Consider the following 22,773-nt stretch of genomic DNA (forward strand, 5'->3'; position numbering starts at 1 on the left):
GGACCTGGTCGGGTCATGGTAAGGTTAGCACATCAAACATTAAAAGGACCTGGTCGGGTCACGGTAAGGTTAGCGCATTAAACATTAAAAGGATCTGGTCACAATGTTCTTGCTTTTCAAACAAAGTTTTAGAATTCAAAAATAATTGTAATCTAGAATAAAGAAGTTATACATTTTAAAACAAAGTTTTAGAATTTAAAACACAGTTCTAGAATTTAAAAGAAAGTTCTAGAATTTAAAATACATTTCTAGAATTCAAAGTAAAGTTATTTTTCCCATGCTACCAAACAATGTGAACCCACCATCCACGTTGATGTCTCCATCATCTACTACCACCACCTGAGGCTGGTACTGGACCGTGTGGACTGTGAACTGGCCCCCGTGGTGAGGTCCCTGGTGAGGCTGCTCCTTGCGATACACCTCCGCCTCCGGTTCGTAGGGAGAATAAGTCACTTGTTGTCCTCCTCCAGGATACCTCTTTGAGGTAGCCTCCTCCGAGACCCTTGACTCCAGGCCTGTGTCTGGGGGCAGGTCTGTTACCTCTCCTGGGGCCACGCTGGTGAAGTAAGGGGAAGTCCCAATCTCGTACACCCACACACCTCGCTTACCTGAGTTGGTCTCCCTGGAGATAGATAAAGCAGGAGGAGTGATCACGAGAGGAACTGCCAAAAGGAATGGCCATATCCTGCAGTATTATATCTGTACTTCTGTGGGAAACCAAACATGACCTCCCTCACAGACATTGGTGGAACAAAGCGGGGCACCAGGTAGCCTAGTGGTTAGAGTGTTGCATTAGTAACCAGAAAGTTGCAAGATCGAATCCCTGAGCTGACGAGGTAAAACTTTGTTGTTCTGCCCCTGAACAAGGCAGTTAACCCACTGTTCCCGGGTAGGACCACAAGAGTTGGCAAGACAGCTCAAACAGATCTAGGACCAGTATACCTAGTTTCTTCAGTGACAAGGCATCACAACATACTCTGCAAGAGCCCTGTGTTAAGTTGTTGGCTCAATAACCCACCATTTGTATTTAACATTGTTATCAGGAAATATTCAGTATGGATCTCTTGTGCTGCCTCTCCATAAGGGGGATAGTCGTAATCATTATCGCCCCCATTTCAAGGCTTCCTGATCTAGTTAAGACTAGAATCATTGGTAAATGTACAACTTTGCTCTTTTTTATCTATTTTGAATGTAAACCAATCAGGGTTTAGTACTGGATATCCAATCAGGTTTTAGTACTGGATATCCAATCAGTGTTTAGTACTGGATATCCAATCAGGGTTTAGTACTGGATATCCAATCAGGGTTTAGTACTGGATATCCAATCAGGGTTTAGACCTGGACATGTATGTAAACTTCCGACTTTAACTGTATGTATTCACCCCCTTTGCTATGAAGCCCCTAAATAAGATCTGGTGCAACCAATTACCTTCAGAAGTCACATAATTAGTTAAATAAAGTCTGCCACACGATCTCAGTATATATACACCTGTTCTGAAAGGCCCCAGAGTCTGCAACACCACTAAGCAAGGGGCACCACCAAGCACCATGAAGACCAAGGAGTTCTCCAAACAGGTCAGGGACAAAGTTGTGGAGACGTACAGATCAGGGTTGGGTTATAAACAACCATCAGAAACTTTGAACATCCCACAAAGCACCATTAAATCCATTATAAAGAAAATGGAAAGAATATGGCACCACAACAAACCTGCCAAGAGAGGGCCGCCCACCAAAACCTATGGCCCAGGCAAGGAGGGCATTAAATCAGAGAGGCAACAAAGAGACCAATGATAACCCTGAAGGAGCTGCAAAGCTAGTATCTCTCAGTATCTCTCCGTAGGACCACTTTAAGCCGTACACTCCACAGAGCTGGGCTTTACCGAAGAGTAGCCAGAGAAAAATAAGTAAACATGTTTGGTGTTCACCAAAAGGCATGTGGGAGACTCCCCAAATATATGGAAGAAGGTACTCTGGTCAGATAAGACTAAAATTGAGCTTTTTGCCCGTCAAGGAAAACGCTATGTCTGGTGCAAACCCAACACCTCTCATCACCCCGGGAACACCATCCCACAGTGAAGCATTGTGGTGGCAGCATCATGCTGTGGGGATTTCATTTTCATTGGCAGGGACTGGGAAAACTGGTCAGAATTGGAGGAATTTGCTGCTAAAGCAACACTTGAGTGGTTTAAGGGTAAACATTTAAATGTCTTGGAATGGCCTAGTCAGACCTCAATCCAATTGAGAATCTGTGGTATGACTTAACATTTCTGTACACCAGTGGAACCCATCCAACTTGAAGGAGCTGGATCAGTTTTGACTTGAAGAATGGGCAGAAATCCCAGTGGCTAGATGTGCCAAGCTTATAGAGATATACCCCAAGAGACTTGCAGCTGTAATTGCTACAAAAGGTGGCTCTACAAAGTATTGACTTTGGGGGGGGGAATAGTTATGTACACTTAAGTTTTCTGTTTTTTTGTCTTATTTGTTTCACAATAAAAAATATGTTGCATCTTCAAAGTGGTAGGCATGTTGTGTAAATCAAATGATACAAACCCCCCCAAAATCCATTTTAATTCCAGGTTGTAAGGCAACAAAATAGAAAAATGCCAAGAGGGTGAATACTTTTGAAAGCCACTGTAGGTCTCAATATGTCTGCCCTGTTATTTTTGAAATAAAAAGACCAGTACTTACTCTGCTAGCGCCCTGACAGAGGTCTCCCTCTCGGTGGTGATGCGGTAGTACGGTCCCTGTCGGGTGCTGAACACCAGGTACTTGACCAGCCCTTTACTGAAGCCCGCCTGCATGGCCTGACTACTGCCTCCTACAGCTGTGGAGGCAAACTGCATCCCCTTCCTGGGGTAGAGCAGGATGGCATAGGAGGTTGTCTCAGCGGACGCTATCACTAGCTGGAAGCTATTCCTCTGTTGAAAGAGAGGTTACAAGAGAGAGTTACAACACGGTTACATTGTTAAGATTCAGACACAAGAATGTCTCTCACTGCTTCTGCCTGCTCTTTGGGGTCCAGGTCGGGCTACTCTAAAGCATTTTGTAACCTCTCTTTCCACATTAATACATTTACTTGATTGACTGGTAATTCTGATCTCACCTGTTTCTCCAGTCCGTCTCCTCTGCTGTGGTCACGGTGTTGCCTGGAAGCCACATCTACCCAGGTGACGACCACTGCGTGTTCCGGCTCCACCTAGTAAACACAAGTAACAGCTCCTTTAATTCATTCAGTGCTTAGACTAACAGTATGTATTTTGTTTAGCGTTTTAGTGAAATATTTTTACAATGTAAATTGTACTCGCAATTCAGCTAATTGCCAGTTGTACAATGTCTTGGTTAAAGTAAAACAAATGTTCCATCTCTCTCTCTCTCACCTCATCGTCCTCTGGAAAAGCCCTGTTAATCTGCTCTGCAGCCTGCCGCAGGGTGGCTGGGCTGGCATCCTGACGGTAGTACACCTTACCCACGCCGTCACCAGTATCCAGGTCGCCGTGCAGGGCCGCGATCATGCCAAACCCGGCGGGCATCTTACCAAGGTATGTGGACTCAGCACTGGGCTGTGCCATGGCAACGAACCCATTGGTGTTGATCTGAAATGTAGAACAAACACAAACTGTCAATAATCAGCAACAACACGGGTTGACTGACATAGTCAGACAGGGTCTGCATCAGGACACAGAGAGACTAACAGCCCACATAGTCAGACAGGGTTTGCATCAGGACACAGAGAGACCAACAGCCCACATAGTCAGACAGGGTTTGCATCAGGACACAGAGAGACCAACAGCCCACATAGTCAGACAGGGTTTACATCAGGACACAGAGAGACTAACAGCCCACATAGTCAGACAGGGTCTGCATCAGGACACAGAGAGACTAACAGCACACATAGTCAGACAGGGTTTGCATCAGGACATAGAGAGACCAACAGGCCACATAGTCAGACAGGGTCTGCATCAGGACACAGAGAGACTAACAGGCCACATAGTCAGACAGGGTCTGCATCAGGACACAGAGAGACTAACAGCCCACATAGTCAGACAGGGTCTGCAGCCCACATGCAACAGGATAGGTCAGTAACATCAACCCAGGCTAACAACAGCAGAGGGTCTGCAGCCATGAATGCTCCCCATTGTCAGACTATGAATGCTCCCCCATGTCAGACTATGAATGCTCCCCATTGTCAGACTATGAATGCTCCCCCATGTCAGACTATGAATGCCCCCCCCATGTCAGACTATGAATGCCCCCCCATGTCAGACTATGAATGCCCCCCCCATGTCAGACTATGAACGCCCCCATGTCAGACTATGAATGCCCCCCATGTCAGACTATGAATGCCCCCATGTCAGACTATGAATGCTCCCCCATGTCAGACTATGAATGCCCCCATGTCAGACTATGAATGCCCCCATGTCAGACTATGAATGCCCCCATGTCAGACTATGAATGCCCCCCATGTCAGACTATGAATGCCCCCATGTCAGACTATGAATGCCCCCATGTCAGACTATGAATGCTCCCCCATGTCAGACTATGAATGCCCCCATGTCAGACTATAAATGCCCCCCATGTCAGACTATGAATGCCCCCCCATGTCAGACTATGAATGCCCCCCATGTCAGACTATGAATGTCCCCCCATGTCAGACTATGAATGCCCCCCATGTCAGACTATGAATGCCCCCATGTCAGACTATGAATGCCCCCATGTCAGACTATGAATGTCCCCCCATGTCAGACTATGAATGCCCCCATGTCAGACTATGAATGCCCCCCATCAGACTATGAATGCCCCCATGTCAGACTATGAATGCTCCCCCATGTCAGACTATGAATGCCCCCCATGTCAGACTATGAATGCCCCCATGTCAGACTATGAATGCCCCCATGTCAGACTATAAATGCCCCCCATGTCAGACTATGAATGCCCCCCCCATGTCAGACTATGAATGCCCTCCCATGTCAGACTATGAATGCCCCCCATGTCAGACTATGAATGCTCCCCATTGTCAGACTATGAATGCCCCCCCATGTCAGACTATGAATGCCCCCCATGTCAGACTATGAATGCCCCCCATGTCAGACTATGAATGCCCCCCATGTCAGACTATGAATGCCCCCCATGTCAGACTATGAATGCCCCCATGTCAGACTATGAATGCCCCCCATGTCAGACTATGAATGCCCCCCATGTCAGACTATGAATGCCCCCCATGTCAGACTATGAATGCCCCCCATGTCAGACTATGAATGCCCCCCCATGTCAGACTATGAATGCCCCCATGTCAGACTATGAATGCCCCCCATGTCAGACTATGAATGCCCCCCCATGTCAGACTATGAATGCCCCCATGTCAGACTATGAATGCCCCCCATGTCAGACTATGAATGCCCCCATGTCAGACTATGAATGCCCCCATGTCAGACTATGAATGCCCCCATGTCAGACTATGAATGCCCCCCCATGTCAGACTATGAATGCCCCCATGTCAGACTATGAATGCCCCCCATGTCAGACTATGAATGCCCCCCCATGTCAGACTATGAATGCCCCCCATGTCAGACTATGAATGCCCCCATGTCAGACTATGAATGCCCCCCATGTCAGACTATGAATGCCCCCCATGTCAGACTATGAATGCCCCCCATGTCAGACTATGAATGCCCCCCATGTCAGACTATGAATGCCCCCCCATGTCAGACTATGAATGCCCCCCATGTCAGACTATGAATGCCCCCCATGTCAGACTATGAATGCCCCCCATGTCAGACTATGAATGCCCCCCCATGTCAGACTATGAATGCCCCCATGTCAGACTATGAATGCTCTTTATTCTCCCAGGGTTCAGCTCTTTATTCTCCCAGGGTTCTGTTCTACAGCTCTTTATTCTCCCAGGGTTCAGCTCTTTATTCTCCCAGGGTTCTGTTCTATAGCTCTTTATTCTCCCAGGGTTCTGTTCTACAGCTCTTTATTCTCCCAGGGTTCAGCTCTTTATTCTCCCAGGGTTCTGTTATACAGCTCTTTATTCTCCCAGGGTTCTGCTCTACAGCTCTTTATTCTCCCAGGGTTCTGTTCTACAGCTCTTTATTCTCCCAGGGTTCAGCTCTTTATTCTCCCAGGGTTCAGCTCTTTATTCTCCCAGGGTTCAGCTCTTTATTCTCCCAGGGTTCAGCTCTTTATTCTCCCAGGGTTCTGTTCTATAGCTCTTTATTCTCCCAGGGTTCTGTTCTACAGCTCTTTATTCTCCCAGGGTTCAGCTCTTTATTCTCCCAGGGTACAGCTCTTTATTCTCCCAGGGTTCTGTTATACAGCTCTTTATTCTCCCAGGGTTCAGCTCTTTATTCTCCCAGGGTTCTGTTATACAGCTCTTTATTCTCCCAGGGTTCAGCTCTTTATTCTCCCAGGGTTCAGCTCTTTATTCTCCCAGGGTACAGCTCTTTATTCTCCCAGGGTACAGCTCTTTATTCTTCCAGGGTACAGCTCTTTATTCTCCCAGGGTTCAGCTCTTTATTCTCCCAGGGTTCTGTTCTATAGCTCTTTATTCTCCCAGGGTTCTGTTCTACAGCTCTTTATTCTCCCAGGGTTCAGCTCTTTATTCTCCCAGGGTTCAGCTCTTTATTCTCCCAGGGTTCAGCTCTTTATTCTCCCAGGGTACAGCTCTTTATTCTCCCAGGGTTCAGCTCTTTATTCTCCCAGGGTTCTGTTCTACAGCTCTTTATTCTCCCAGGGTTCTGTTCTACAGCTCTTTATTCTCCCAGGGTTCAGCTCTTTATTCTCCCAGGGTTCTGTTCTACAGCTCTTTATTCTCCCAGGGTTCAGCTCTTTATTCTCCCAGGGTTCTGTTCTACAGCTCTTTATTCTCCCAGGGTTCTGCTCTTTATTCTCCCAGGGTTCAGCTCTTTATTCTCCCAGGGTTCAGCTCTTTATTCTCCCAGGGTTCAGCTCTTTATTCTCCCAGGGTTCTGTTCTACAGCTCTTTATTCTTCCAGGGTTCAGCTCTTTATTCTCCCAGGGTACAGCTCTTTATTCTCCCAGGGTTCTGTTCTACAGCTCTTTATTCTCCCAGGGTTCTGCTCTACAGCGCTTTATTCTCCCAGGGTTCTGTTCTACAGCTCTTTATTCTCCCAGGGTTCTGCTCTACAGCTCTTTATTCTCCCAGGGTTCTGTTCTACAGCTCTTTATTCTCCCAGGGTTCTGCTCTACAGCTCTTTATTCTCCCAGGGTTCTGTTCTACAGCTCTTTATTCTCCCAGGGTTCAGCTCTTTATTCTCCCAGGGTTCAGCTCTTTATTCTCCCAGGGTTCTGTTCTACAGCTCTTTATTCTCCCAGGGTTCTGTTCTACAGCTCTTTATTCTCCCAGGGTTCTGTTCTACAGCTCTTTATTCTCCCAGGGTTCTGTTCTACAGCTCTTTATTCTCCCAGGGTTCTGTTCTACAGCTCTTTATTCTCCCAGGGTTCTGTTCTACAGCTCTTTATTCTCCCAGGGTTCTGTTCTACAGCTCTTTATTCTCCCAGGGTTCTGTTCTACAGCTCTTTATTCTCCCAGGGTTCTGTTCTACAGCTCTTTATTCTCCCAGGGGTCTGTTTTACAGCTCTTTATTCTCCCAGGGTTCTGTTCTACAGCTCTTTATTCTCCCAGGGTTCTGTTCTACAGCTCTTTATTCTCCCAGGGTACAGCTCTTTATTCTCCCAGGGTTCTGTTCTACAGCTCTTTATTCTCCCAGGGTTCAGCTCTTTATTCTCCCAGGGTTCAGCTCTTTATTCTCCCAGGGTTCTGTTCTACAGCTCTTTATTCTCCCAGGGTTCTGTTCTACAGCTCTTTATTCTCCCAGGGTTCAGCTCTTTATTCTCCCAGGGTTCTGTTCTACAGCTCTTTATTCTCCCAGGGTTCAGCTCTTTATTCTCCCAGGGTTCTGTTCTACAGCTCTTTATTCTCCCAGGGTTCTGTTCTACAGCTCTTTATTCTCCCAGGGTTCAGCTCTTTATTCTCCCAGGGTTCTGTTCTACAGCTCTTTATTCTCCCAGGGTTCAGCTCTTTATTCTCCCAGGGTTCTGTTCTACAGCTCTTTATTCTCCCAGGGTTCTGTTCTACAGCTCTTTATTCTCCCAGGGTTCAGCTCTTTATTCTCCCAGGGTTCTGTTCTACAGCTCTTTATTCTCCCAGGGTTCAGCTCTTTATTCTCCCAGGGTTCAGCTCTTTATTCTCCCAGGGTTCTGTTCTACAGCTCTTTATTCTCCCAGGGTTCTGTTCTACAGCTCTTTATTCTCCCAGGGTTCAGCTCTTTATTCTCCCAGGGTTCTGTTCTACAGCTCTTTATTCTCCCAGGGTTCAGCTCTTTATTCTCCCAGGGTTCTGTTCTACAGCTCTTTATTCTCCCAGGGTTCTGTTCTACAGCTCTTTATTCTCCCAGGGTTCAGCTCTTTATTCTCCCAGGGTTCTGTTCTACAGCTCTTTATTCTCCCAGGGTTCAGCTCTTTATTCTCCCAGGGTTCAGCTCTTTATTCTCCCAGGGTTCTGTTCTACAGCTCTTTATTCTCCCAGGGTTCTGTTCTACAGCTCTTTATTCTCCCAGGGTTCTGTTCTACAGCTCTTTATTCTCCCAGGGTTCAGCTCTTTATTCTCCCAGGGTTCTGTTCTACAGCTCTTTATTCTCCCAGGGTTCAGCTCTTTATTCTCCCAGGGTTCTGTTCTACAGCTCTTTATTCTCCCAGGGTTCAGCTCTTTATTCTCCCAGGGTACAGCTCTTTATTCTCCCAGGGTTCAGCTCTTTATTCTCCCAGGGTTCTGTTCTACAGCTCTTTATTCTCCCAGGGTTCTGTTCTACAGCTCTTTATTCTCCCAGGGTTCTGTTCTACAGCTCTTTATTCTCCCAGGGTTCTGTTCTACTGCTCTTTATTCTCCCAGGGTACAGCTCTTTATTCTCCCAGGGTTCTGTTCTACTGCTCTTTATTCTCCCAGGGTACAGCTCTTTATTCTCCCAGGGTTCTGCTCTACAGCTCTTTATTCTCCCAGGGTTCAGCTCTTTATTCTCCCAGGGTTCTGTTCTACAGCTCTTTATTCTCCCAGGGTTCTGTTCTACAGCTCTTTATTCTCCCAGGGTTCTGTTCTACTGCTCTTTATTCTCCCAGGGTACAGCTCTTTATTCTCCCAGGGTTCTGTTCTACTGCTCTTTATTCTCCCAGGGTTCAGCTCTTTATTCTCCCAGGGTTCTGTTCTACTGCTCTTTATTCTCCCAGGGTACAGCTCTTTATTCTCCCAGGGTTCTGCTCTACAGCTCTTTATTCTCCCAGGGTTCAGCTCTTTATTCTCCCAGGGTTCTGTTCTACTGCTCTTTATTCTCCCAGGGTACAGCTCTTTATTCTCCCAGGGTTCTGTTCTACAGCTCTTTATTCTCCCAGGGTTCAGCTCTTTATTCTCCCAGGGTACAGCTCTTTATTCTCCCAGGGTTCAGCTCTTTATTCTCCCAGGGTTCTGTTCTACAGCTCTTTATTCTCCCAGGGTTCTGTTCTACAGCTCTTTATTCTCCCAGGGTTCTGTTCTACAGCTCTTTATTCTCCCAGGGTTCTGTTCTACTGCTCTTTATTCTCCCAGGGTACAGCTCTTTATTCTCCCAGGGTTCTGTTCTACTGCTCTTTATTCTCCCAGGGTACAGCTCTTTATTCTCCCAGGGTTCTGCTCTACAGCTCTTTATTCTCCCAGGGTTCAGCTCTTTATTCTCCCAGGGTTCTGTTCTACAGCTCTTTATTCTCCCAGGGTTCTGTTCTACAGCTCTTTATTCTCCCAGGGTTCTGTTCTACTGCTCTTTATTCTCCCAGGGTACAGCTCTTTATTCTCCCAGGGTTCTGTTCTACTGCTCTTTATTCTCCCAGGGTTCAGCTCTTTATTCTCCCAGGGTTCTGTTCTACTGCTCTTTATTCTCCCAGGGTACAGCTCTTTATTCTCCCAGGGTTCTGCTCTACAGCTCTTTATTCTCCCAGGGTTCAGCTCTTTATTCTCCCAGGGTTCTGTTCTACTGCTCTTTATTCTCCCAGGGTACAGCTCTTTATTCTCCCAGGGTTCTGTTCTACTGCTCTTTATTCTCCCAGGGTACAGCTCTTTATTCTCCCAGGGTTCTGCTCTACAGCTCTTTATTCTCCCAGGGTTCAGCTCTTTATTCTCCCAGGGTTCTGTTCTAACAACAGCAGGCTAACAACAGCAGAGGGTCTGCAGCCATGAATGCTCCCCATTGTCAGACTATGAATGCTCCCCCATGTCAGACTATGAATGCTCCCCATTGTCAGACTATGAATGCTCCCCCATGTCAGACTATGAATGCCCCCCCCATGTCAGACTATGAATGCCCCCCCATGTCAGACTATGAATGCCCCCCATGTCAGACTATGAACGCCCCCATGTCAGACTATGAATGCCCCCCATGTCAGACTATGAATGCCCCCATGTCAGACTATGAATGCTCCCCCATGTCAGACTATGAATGCCCCCCCCATGTCAGACTATGAATGCCCCCCCATGTCAGACTATGAATGCCCCCCCCATGTCAGACTATGAACGCCCCCCCATGTCAGACTATGAATGCCCCCCATGTCAGACTATGAATGCCCCCATGTCAGACTATGAATGCTCCCCCATGTCAGACTATGAATGCCCCCATGTCAGACTATAAATGCCCCCCATGTCAGACTATGAATGCCCCCCATGTCAGACTATGAATGCCCCCCATGTCAGACTATGAATGTCCCCCCATGTCAGACTATGAATGCCCCCCCATGTCAGACTATGAATGCCCCCCATGTCAGACTATGAATGCCCCCCCATGTCAGACTATGAATGTCCCCCATGTCAGACTATGAATGCCCCCATGTCAGACTATGAATGCCCCCCATCAGACTATGAATGCCCCCCATGTCAGACTATGAATGCTCCCCCATGTCAGACTATGAATGCCCCCATGTCAGACTATGAATGCCCCCATGTCAGACTATGAATGCCCCCATGTCAGACTATAAATGCCCCCCATGTCAGACTATGAATGCCCCCCCCCCATGTCAGACTATGAATGCCCTCCCATGTCAGACTATGAATGCCCCCCCATGTCAGACTATGAATGCTCCCCATTGTCAGACTATGAATGCCCCCCCATGTCAGACTATGAATGCCCCCCCATGTCAGACTATGAATGCCCCCCCATGTCAGACTATGAATGCCCCCCATGTCAGACTATGAATGCCCCCCCCCCATGTCAGACTATGAATGCCCCCATGTCAGACTATGAATGCCCCCCATGTCAGACTATGAATGCCCCCCCATGTCAGACTATGAATGCCCCCATGTCAGACTATGAATGCCCCCCATGTCAGACTATGAATGCCCCCATGTCAGACTATGAATGCCCCCCATGTCAGACTATGAATGCCCCCATGTCAGACTATGAATGCCCCCCATGTCAGACTATGAATGCCCCCCATGTCAGACTATGAATGCCCCCATGTCAGACTATGAATGCCCCCATGTCAGACTATGAATGCCCCCATGTCAGACTATGAATGCCCCCCATGTCAGACTATGAATGCCCCCCATGTCAGACTATGAATGCCCCCCATGTCAGACTATGAATGCCCCCCCATGTCAGACTATGAATGCCCCCCCCCATGTCAGACTATGAATGCCCCCCCATGTCAGACTATGAATGCCCCCATGTCAGACTATGAATGCCCCCCCATGTCAGACTATGAATGCCCCCCCATGTCAGACTATGAATGCCCCCCCCATGTCAGACTATGAATGCCCCCCATGTCAGACTATGAATGCCCCCCATGTCAGACTATGAATGCCCCCATGTCAGACTATGAATGCCCCCCCCATGTCAGACTATGAATGCCCCCCATGTCAGACTATGAATGCCCCCCCATGTCAGACTATGAATGCCCCCCCATGTCAGACTATGAATGCTCTTTATTCTCCCAGGGTTCAGCTCTTTATTCTCCCAGGGTTCTGTTCTACAGCTCTTTATTCTCCCAGGGTTCAGCTCTTTATTCTCCCAGGGTTCTGTTCTATAGCTCTTTATTCTCCCAGGGTTCTGTTCTACAGCTCTTTATTCTCCCAGGGTTCAGCTCTTTATTCTCCCAGGGTTCTGTTATACAGCTCTTTATTCTCCCAGGGTTCTGCTCTACAGCTCTTTATTCTCCCAGGGTTCTGTTCTACAGCTCTTTATTCTCCCAGGGTTCAGCTCTTTATTCTCCCAGGGTTCAGCTCTTTATTCTCCCAGGGTTCAGCTCTTTATTCTCCCAGGGTTCAGCTCTTTATTCTCCCAGGGTTCTGTTCTATAGCTCTTTATTCTCCCAGGGTTCTGTTCTACAGCTCTTTATTCTCCCAGGGTTCAGCTCTTTATTCTCCCAGGGTACAGCTCTTTATTCTCCCAGGGTTCTGTTATACAGCTCTTTATTCTCCCAGGGTTCAGCTCTTTATTCTCCCAGGGTTCTGTTATACAGCTCTTTATTCTCCCAGGGTTCAGCTCTTTATTCTCCCAGGGTTCAGCTCTTTATTCTCCCAGGGTACAGCTCTTTATTCTCCCAGGGTACAGCTCTTTATTCTTCCAGGGTACAGCTCTTTATTCTCCCAGGGTTCAGCTCTTTATTCTCCCAGGGTTCTGTTCTATAGCTCTTTATTCTCCCAGGGTTCTGTTCTACAGCTCTTTATTCTCCCAGGGTTCAGCTCTTTATTCTCCCAGGGTTCAGCTCTTTATTCTCCCAGGGTTCAGCTCTTTATTCTCCCAGGGTACAGCTCTTTATTCTCCCAGGGTTCAGCTCTTTATTCTCCCAGGGTTCTGTTCTACAGCTCTTTATTCTCCCAGGGTTCTGTTCTACAGCTCTTTATTCTCCCAGGGTTCAGCTCTTTATTCTCCCAGGGTTCTGTTCTACAGCTCTTTATTCTCCCAGGGTTCAGCTCTTTATTCTCCCAGGGTTCTGTTCTACAGCTCTTTATTCTCCCAGGGTTCTGCTCTTTATTCTCCCAGGGTTCAGCTCTTTATTCTCCCAGGGTTCAGCTCTTTATTCTCCCAGGGTTCAGCTCTTTATTCTCCCAGGGTTCTGTTCTACAGCTCTTTATTCTTCCAGGGTTCAGCTCTTTATTCTCCCAGGGTACAGCTCTTTATTCTCCCAGGGTTCTGTTCTACAGCTCTTTATTCTCCCAGGGTTCTGCTCTACAGCGCTTTATTCTCCCAGGGTTCTGTTCTACAGCTCTTTATTCTCCCAGGGTTCTGCTCTACAGCTCTTTATTCTCCCAGGGTTCTGTTCTACAGCTCTTTATTCTCCCAGGGTTCTGCTCTACAGCTCTTTATTCTCCCAGGGTTCTGTTCTACAGCTCTTTATTCTCCCAGGGTTCAGCTCTTTATTCTCCCAGGGTTCAGCTCTTTATTCTCCCAGGGTTCTGTTCTACAGCTCTTTATTCTCCCAGGGTTCTGTTCTACAGCTCTTTATTCTCCCAGGGTTCTGTTCTACAGCTCTTTATTCTCCCAGGGTTCTGTTCTACAGCTCTTTATTCTCCCAGGGTTCTGTTCTACAGCTCTTTATTCTCCCAGGGTTCTGTTCTACAGCTCTTTATTCTCCCAGGGTTCTGTTCTACAGCTCTTTATTCTCCCAGGGTCTGTTTTACAGCTCTTTATTCTCCCAGGGTTCTGTTCTACAGCTCTTTATTCTCCCAGGGTTCTGTTCTACAGCTCTTTATTCTCCCAGGGTACAGCTCTTTATTCTCCCAGGGTTCTGTTCTACAGCTCTTTATTCTCCCAGGGTTCAGCTCTTTATTCTCCCAGGGTTCAGCTCTTTATTCTCCCAGGGTTCTGTTCTACAGCTCTTTATTCTCCCAGGGTTCTGTTCTACAGCTCTTTATTCTCCCAGGGTTCAGCTCTTTATTCTCCCAGGGTTCTGTTCTACAGCTCTTTATTCTCCCAGGGTTCAGCTCTTTATTCTCCCAGGGTTCTGTTCTACAGCTCTTTATTCTCCCAGGGTTCTGTTCTACAGCTCTTTATTCTCCCAGGGTTCAGCTCTTTATTCTCCCAGGGTTCTGTTCTACAGCTCTTTATTCTCCCAGGGTTCAGCTCTTTATTCTCCCAGGGTTCTGTTCTACAGCTCTTTATTCTCCCAGGGTTCTGTTCTACAGCTCTTTATTCTCCCAGGGTTCAGCTCTTTATTCTCCCAGGGTTCTGTTCTACAGCTCTTTATTCTCCCAGGGTTCAGCTCTTTATTCTCCCAGGGTTCAGCTCTTTATTCTCCCAGGGTTCTGTTCTACAGCTCTTTATTCTCCCAGGGTTCTGTTCTACAGCTCTTTATTCTCCCAGGGTTCAGCTCTTTATTCTCCCAGGGTTCTGTTCTACAGCTCTTTATTCTCCCAGGGTTCAGCTCTTTATTCTCCCAGGGTTCTGTTCTACAGCTCTTTATTCTCCCAGGGTTCTGTTCTACAGCTCTTTATTCTCCCAGGGTTCAGCTCTTTATTCTCCCAGGGTTCTGTTCTACAGCTCTTTATTCTCCCAGGGTTCAGCTCTTTATTCTCCCAGGGTTCAGCTCTTTATTCTCCCAGGGTTCTGTTCTACAGCTCTTTATTCTCCCAGGGTTCTGTTCTACAGCTCTTTATTCTCCCAGGGTTCTGTTCTACAGCTCTTTATTCTCCCAGGGTTCAGCTCTTTATTCTCCCAGGGTTCTGCTCTTTATTCTCCCAGGGTTCAGCTCTTTATTCTCCCAGGGTTCAGCTCTTTATTCTCCCAGGGTTCAGCTCTTTATTCTCCCAGGGTTCTGTTCTACAGCTCTTTATTCTTCCAGGGTTCAGCTCTTTATTCTCCCAGGGTACAGCTCTTTATTCTCCCAGGGTTCTGTTCTACAGCTCTTTATTCTCCCAGGGTTCTGCTCTACAGCGCTTTATTCTCCCAGGGTTCTGTTCTACAGCTCTTTATTCTCCCAGGGTTCTGCTCTACAGCTCTTTATTCTCCCAGGGTTCTGTTCTACAGCTCTTTATTCTCCCAGGGTTCTGCTCTACAGCTCTTTATTCTCCCAGGGTTCTGTTCTACAGCTCTTTATTCTCCCAGGGTTCAGCTCTTTATTCTCCCAGGGTTCAGCTCTTTATTCTCCCAGGGTTCTGTTCTACAGCTCTTTATTCTCCCAGGGTTCTGTTCTACAGCTCTTTATTCTCCCAGGGTTCTGTTCTACAGCTCTTTATTCTCCCAGGGTTCTGTTCTACAGCTCTTTATTCTCCCAGGGTTCTGTTCTACAGCTCTTTATTCTCCCAGGGTTCTGTTCTACAGCTCTTTATTCTCCCAGGGTTCTGTTCTACAGCTCTTTATTCTCCCAGGGGTCTGTTTTACAGCTCTTTATTCTCCCAGGGTTCTGTTCTACAGCTCTTTATTCTCCCAGGGTTCTGTTCTACAGCTCTTTATTCTCCCAGGGTACAGCTCTTTATTCTCCCAGGGTTCTGTTCTACAGCTCTTTATTCTCCCAGGGTTCAGCTCTTTATTCTCCCAGGGTTCAGCTCTTTATTCTCCCAGGGTTCTGTTCTACAGCTCTTTATTCTCCCAGGGTTCTGTTCTACAGCTCTTTATTCTCCCAGGGTTCAGCTCTTTATTCTCCCAGGGTTCTGTTCTACAGCTCTTTATTCTCCCAGGGTTCAGCTCTTTATTCTCCCAGGGTTCTGTTCTACAGCTCTTTATTCTCCCAGGGTTCTGTTCTACAGCTCTTTATTCTCCCAGGGTTCAGCTCTTTATTCTCCCAGGGTTCTGTTCTACAGCTCTTTATTCTCCCAGGGTTCAGCTCTTTATTCTCCCAGGGTTCTGTTCTACAGCTCTTTATTCTCCCAGGGTTCTGTTCTACAGCTCTTTATTCTCCCAGGGTTCAGCTCTTTATTCTCCCAGGGTTCTGTTCTACAGCTCTTTATTCTCCCAGGGTTCAGCTCTTTATTCTCCCAGGGTTCAGCTCTTTATTCTCCCAGGGTTCTGTTCTACAGCTCTTTATTCTCCCAGGGTTCTGTTCTACAGCTCTTTATTCTCCCAGGGTTCAGCTCTTTATTCTCCCAGGGTTCTGTTCTACAGCTCTTTATTCTCCCAGGGTTCAGCTCTTTATTCTCCCAGGGTTCTGTTCTACAGCTCTTTATTCTCCCAGGGTTCTGTTCTACAGCTCTTTATTCTCCCAGGGTTCAGCTCTTTATTCTCCCAGGGTTCTGTTCTACAGCTCTTTATTCTCCCAGGGTTCAGCTCTTTATTCTCCCAGGGTTCAGCTCTTTATTCTCCCAGGGTTCTGTTCTACAGCTCTTTATTCTCCCAGGGTTCTGTTCTACAGCTCTTTATTCTCCCAGGGTTCTGTTCTACAGCTCTTTATTCTCCCAGGGTTCAGCTCTTTATTCTCCCAGGGTTCTGTTCTACAGCTCTTTATTCTCCCAGGGTTCAGCTCTTTATTCTCCCAGGGTTCTGTTCTACAGCTCTTTATTCTCCCAGGGTTCAGCTCTTTATTCTCCCAGGGTACAGCTCTTTATTCTCCCAGGGTTCAGCTCTTTATTCTCCCAGGGTTCTGTTCTACAGCTCTTTATTCTCCCAGGGTTCTGTTCTACAGCTCTTTATTCTCCCAGGGTTCTGTTCTACAGCTCTTTATTCTCCCAGGGTTCTGTTCTACTGCTCTTTATTCTCCCAGGGTACAGCTCTTTATTCTCCCAGGGTTCTGTTCTACTGCTCTTTATTCTCCCAGGGTACAGCTCTTTATTCTCCCAGGGTTCTGCTCTACAGCTCTTTATTCTCCCAGGGTTCAGCTCTTTATTCTCCCAGGGTTCTGTTCTACAGCTCTTTATTCTCCCAGGGTTCTGTTCTACAGCTCTTTATTCTCCCAGGGTTCTGTTCTACTGCTCTTTATTCTCCCAGGGTACAGCTCTTTATTCTCCCAGGGTTCTGTTCTACTGCTCTTTATTCTCCCAGGGTTCAGCTCTTTATTCTCCCAGGGTTCTGTTCTACTGCTCTTTATTCTCCCAGGGTACAGCTCTTTATTCTCCCAGGGTTCTGCTCTACAGCTCTTTATTCTCCCAGGGTTCAGCTCTTTATTCTCCCAGGGTTCTGTTCTACTGCTCTTTATTCTCCCAGGGTACAGCTCTTTATTCTCCCAGGGTTCTGTTCTACAGCTCTTTATTCTCCCAGGGTTCAGCTCTTTATTCTCCCAGGGTACAGCTCTTTATTCTCCCAGGGTTCAGCTCTTTATTCTCCCAGGGTTCTGTTCTACAGCTCTTTATTCTCCCAGGGTTCTGTTCTACAGCTCTTTATTCTCCCAGGGTTCTGTTCTACAGCTCTTTATTCTCCCAGGGTTCTGTTCTACTGCTCTTTATTCTCCCAGGGTACAGCTCTTTATTCTCCCAGGGTTCTGTTCTACTGCTCTTTATTCTCCCAGGGTACAGCTCTTTATTCTCCCAGGGTTCTGCTCTACAGCTCTTTATTCTCCCAGGGTTCAGCTCTTTATTCTCCCAGGGTTCTGTTCTACAGCTCTTTATTCTCCCAGGGTTCTGTTCTACAGCTCTTTATTCTCCCAGGGTTCTGTTCTACTGCTCTTTATTCTCCCAGGGTACAGCTCTTTATTCTCCCAGGGTTCTGTTCTACTGCTCTTTATTCTCCCAGGGTTCAGCTCTTTATTCTCCCAGGGTTCTGTTCTACTGCTCTTTATTCTCCCAGGGTACAGCTCTTTATTCTCCCAGGGTTCTGCTCTACAGCTCTTTATTCTCCCAGGGTTCAGCTCTTTATTCTCCCAGGGTTCTGTTCTACTGCTCTTTATTCTCCCAGGGTACAGCTCTTTATTCTCCCAGGGTTCTGTTCTACTGCTCTTTATTCTCCCAGGGTACAGCTCTTTATTCTCCCAGGGTTCTGCTCTACAGCTCTTTATTCTCCCAGGGTTCAGCTCTTTATTCTCCCAGGGTTCTGTTCTACAGCTCTTTATTCTCCCAGGGTTCTGTTCTACAGCTCTTTATTCTCCCAGGGTTCTGTTCTACTGCTCTTTATTCTCCCAGGGTACAGCTCTTTATTCTCCCAGGGTTCTGTTCTACTGCTCTTTATTCTCCCAGGGTTCAGCTCTTTATTCTCCCAGGGTTCTGTTCTACTGCTCTTTATTCTCCCAGGGTACAGCTCTTTATTCTCCCAGGGTTCTGCTCTACAGCTCTTTATTCTCCCAGGGTTCAGCTCTTTATTCTCCCAGGGTTCTGTTCTACTGCTCTTTATTCTCCCAGGGTACAGCTCTTTATTCTCCCAGGGTTCTGTTCTACAGCTCTTTATTCTCCCAGGGTTCAGCTCTTTATTCTCCCAGGGTACAGCTCTTTATTCTCCCAGGGTTCAGCTCTTTATTCTCCCAGGGTTCTGTTCTACAGCTCTTTATTCTCCCAGGGTTCTGTTCTACAGCTCTTTATTCTCCCAGGGTTCTGTTCTACAGCTCTTTATTCTCCCAGGGTTCTGTTCTACTGCTCTTTATTCTCCCAGGGTACAGCTCTTTATTCTCCCAGGGTTCTGTTCTACTGCTCTTTATTCTCCCAGGGTACAGCTCTTTATTCTCCCAGGGTTCTGCTCTACAGCTCTTTATTCTCCCAGGGTTCAGCTCTTTATTCTCCCAGGGTTCTGTTCTACAGCTCTTTATTCTCCCAGGGTTCTGTTCTACAGCTCTTTATTCTCCCAGGGTTCTGTTCTACTGCTCTTTATTCTCCCAGGGTACAGCTCTTTATTCTCCCAGGGTTCTGTTCTACTGCTCTTTATTCTCCCAGGGTTCAGCTCTTTATTCTCCCAGGGTTCTGTTCTACTGCTCTTTATTCTCCCAGGGTACAGCTCTTTATTCTCCCAGGGTTCTGCTCTACAGCTCTTTATTCTCCCAGGGTTCAGCTCTTTATTCTCCCAGGGTTCTGTTCTACTGCTCTTTATTCTCCCAGGGTACAGCTCTTTATTCTCCCAGGGTTCTGTTCTACTGCTCTTTATTCTCCCAGGGTACAGCTCTTTATTCTCCCAGGGTTCTGCTCTACAGCTCTTTATTCTCCCAGGGTTCAGCTCTTTATTCTCCCAGGGTTCTGTTCTACAGCTCTTTATTCTCCCAGGGTTCTGTTCTACAGCTCTTTATTCTCCCAGGGTTCTGTTCTACTGCTCTTTATTCTCCCAGGGTACAGCTCTTTATTCTCCCAGGGTTCTGTTCTACTGCTCTTTATTCTCCCAGGGTTCAGCTCTTTATTCTCCCAGGGTTCTGTTCTACTGCTCTTTATTCTCCCAGGGTACAGCTCTTTATTCTCCCAGGGTTCTGCTCTACAGCTCTTTATTCTCCCAGGGTTCAGCTCTTTATTCTCCCAGGGTTCTGTTCTACTGCTCTTTATTCTCCCAGGGTTCTGCTCTACTGCTCTTTATTCTCCCAGGGTTCAGCTCTTTATTCTCCCAGGGTTCAGGGTTCTGATATAGATGGGCTGTATGGACCATGGTTCTGCATTTACATTTACATTTAAGTCATTTAGCAGACGCTCTTATCCAGAGCGACTTACAAATTGGTGAATTCACCTTCTGACATCCAGTGGAACAGCCACTTTACAATAGTGCATCTAAATCATTAAGGGGGGGGGGGGTGAGAAGGATTACTTATCCTATCCTAGGTATTCCTTGAAGAGGTGGGGTTTCAGGTGTCTCCGGAAGGTGGTGATTGACTCCGCTGTCCTGGCGTCGTGAGGGAGTTTGTTCCACCATTGGGGGGCCAGAGCAGCGAACAGTTTTGACTGGGCTGAGCGGGAACTGTACTTCCTCAGTGGTAGGGAGGCGAGCAGGCCAGAGGTGGATGAACGCAGTGCACTTGTTTGGGTGTAGGGCCTGATCAGAGCCTGGAGGTACTGCGGTGCCGTTCCCCTCACAGCTCCGTAGGCAAGTTCTGATGTGGAGGGGTTGTGTGGACCATGGTTCTGATGTGGAGGGGCTGTGTGGACCATGGTTCTGATGTGGAGGGGCTGTGTGGACCATGGTTCTGATATAGACGGGCTGTGTGGACCATGGTTCTGATATAGACGGGCTGTGTGGACCATGGTTCTGATGTGGAGGGGCTGTGTGGACCACTTTATTTTAAGAATGTGAAATGTCAGAATAATAGTAGGGAGAATGATTTATTTGAGCTTTTATTTCTTTCATCACATTCCCAGTGGGTCAGAAGTTTACATACACACAATTAGTATTTGGCAGAATTGCCTTTAAAATTGTTTAACTTGGGTCAAACGTTTCGGGTGGCCTTCCACAAGCTTCCCACAATAAGTTGGGTGAATTTTGGCCCACTCCTCCTGACAGAGCTGGTGGAACTGAGTCAGGTTTGTAGGCCTCCTTGCTTGCACACACTTTTTCAGTTCTGCCCACACATTTTCTATAGGATTGAGGTCAGGGCTTTGTGATGGCCACTCATATACCTTGACTTTGTTGTCCTTAAGCCATTTTGCCACAACTTTGGAAGTATGCTTGGAGTCATTGTCCATTTGGAAGACCCATTTGAAACCAAGCTTTAACTTCCTGACTGATGTCTTGAGTATCCACATACTTTTCCTGCCTCATGATGCCATCTATTTTGTGAAGTGCACCAGTCCCTCCTGCAGCAAAGCACCCCCACAACATGATGCTGCCACCCCCGTGCTTCACGTTTGGGATGGTGTTCTTCAGCATGCAAGCCTCCCCCTTTTTCCTCCAAACATAACGATGGTCATTATGGCCAAACAGTTCTCTTTTTGTTTCTCTAAAAAGTACAATCTTTGTCCCCATGTGCAGTTGCAAACCGTAGTCTGACTTTTTTATGGAGGTTTTGGAGCAGTGGCTTCTTCCTTGCTGAGCGGCCTTTCAGGTTATGCCGATTTAGGACTTGTTTTACTATGGCAGTATGTCGGCTGCGTGGTCCCGTGATGTTTATACTTGCGTACTATTGTTTGTACAGGTACACCTCCAATTGACTCAAATTATGTCAATTCGCCTATCAGAAGCTTCTTAAGTCACAGTCAACTTAGTGTATGTAAACTTCAGACCCACTGGAATTGTGATACAGTGAATTATAAGTGAAATAATCTGTCTGTAAACAATTGTTGGAAAAACTACTTGTGTCCTGCACAAAGTAGATGTCCTAACCGACTTGCCAAAACTGTAGTTTGTTAACAAGACATTTGTGGAGTGGTTGAAAAACAAGTTAATGACTCCAACCTAAGTGTATGTAAACTAGTTTAATGGCTCCAACCTAAGTGTCTGTAAACTAGTTTTAATGGCTCCAACCTAAGTGTCTGTAAACTAGTTTTAATGACTCCAACCTAAGTGTCTGTAAACTAGTTTAATGACTCCAACCTAAGTGTCTGTAAACTAGTTTTAATGGCTCCAACCTAAGTGTATGTAAACTAGTTTTAATGGCTCCAACCTAAGTGTCTGTAAACTAGTTTTAATGACTACAACCTAAGTGTCTGTAAACTAGTTTTAATGAATACAACCTAAGTGTCTGTAAACTAGTTTTAATGACTCCAACCTAAGTGTCTGTAAACTAGTTTGAATGACTCCAACCTAAGTTGAAGTCAACAACAACAAAAAAAAAAGAAGCTCCCACGCTGAGGTCTGTCCAACGCTGGTCCGACCAAGCTGACTCCACACTCCAAGACTGCTTCCATCACGTGGACTGGGACACGTTTCGTATTGCGTCAAATAACAACATTGACGAATACGCTGATTCGGTGTGCGAGTTCATTAGAACGTGCGTTGAAGATGTTGTTCCCATAGCAACAATTAAAACATTCCCTAACCAGAAACCTTGGATTGATGGCAGCATTCGTGTGAAACTGAAAGCGCGAACCACTGCTTTCAATCAGGGCAAGGTGTCTGGTAACATGACTGAATACAAACAATGCAGCTATTCCCTCCGTAAGGCTATCAAACAAGCTAAGCGTCAGTACAGAGACAAAGTAGAATCCCAATTCAACGGCTCAGACACAAGAGGCATGTGGCAGGGTCTACAGTCAATCACGGACTACAGGAAGAAATCCAGCCCAGTCACGGACCAGGATGTCTTGCTCCCAGGCAGACTAAATAACTTTTTTGCCCGCTTTGAGGACAATACAGTGCCACTGACACTGCCTGCAACGGAAAAATGCGGTCTCTCCTTCACTGCAGCCGAGGTGAGTAAAACATTTAAACGTGTTAACCCTCGCAAGGCTGCAGGCCCAGACGGCATCCCCAGCCGCGCCCTCAGAGCATGCGCAGACCAGCTGGCTGGTGTGTTTACGGACATATTCAATCAATCCCTATACCAGTCTGCTGTTCCCACATGCTTCAAGAGGGCCACCATCGTTCCTGTTCCCAAGAAAGCTAAATGACTACCGCCCCGTAGCACAGGAAGGCCATAAAGATCATCAAGGACATCTACCACCCGAGCCACTGCCTGTTCACCCCGCTATCATCCAGAAGGCGAGGTCAGTACAGGTGCATCAAAGCTGGGACCGTGAGACTGAAAAACAGCTTCTATCTCAAGGCCATCAGACTGTTAAACAGCCACCACTAACATTGAGTGGCTGCTGCCTACACACTGACACTGACTCAACTCCAGCCACTTTAATAATGGGAATTGATGGGAAATTATGTAAATATATCACTAGCCACTTTAAACAATGCTACCTTATATAATGTTACTTACCCTACATTATTCATCTCATATGCATACGTATATACTGTACTCTATATCATCGACTGCATCCTTATGTAATACATGTATCACTAGCCACTTTAACTATGCCACTTT

General features: G+C 46.8%; 1 protein-coding gene across 1 annotated transcript in view; it reads right to left on the bottom strand.

Annotated features, from left to right (window-relative positions):
- nid1a (nidogen 1a) overlaps positions 1–22,773 on the bottom strand; it is a 101,324-nt gene that overhangs the window by 72,578 nt on the left and 5,973 nt on the right. The window contains exons 2-5 of the mRNA XM_064924534.1: positions 3,381–3,596; positions 3,107–3,199; positions 2,692–2,921; positions 303–622 (exon numbers count right to left, since the gene is read on the bottom strand). Of these exons, the coding sequence (XP_064780606.1) occupies positions 303–622; positions 2,692–2,921; positions 3,107–3,199; positions 3,381–3,596 (859 nt within the window). The remainder of the gene's footprint in view (positions 1–302; positions 623–2,691; positions 2,922–3,106; positions 3,200–3,380; positions 3,597–22,773) is intronic.

The sequence above is a fragment of the Oncorhynchus masou genome, chromosome 18, assembly GCF_036934945.1.
Source record: "Oncorhynchus masou masou isolate Uvic2021 chromosome 18, UVic_Omas_1.1, whole genome shotgun sequence".
Taxonomy (NCBI): domain Eukaryota; kingdom Metazoa; phylum Chordata; class Actinopteri; order Salmoniformes; family Salmonidae; genus Oncorhynchus; species Oncorhynchus masou.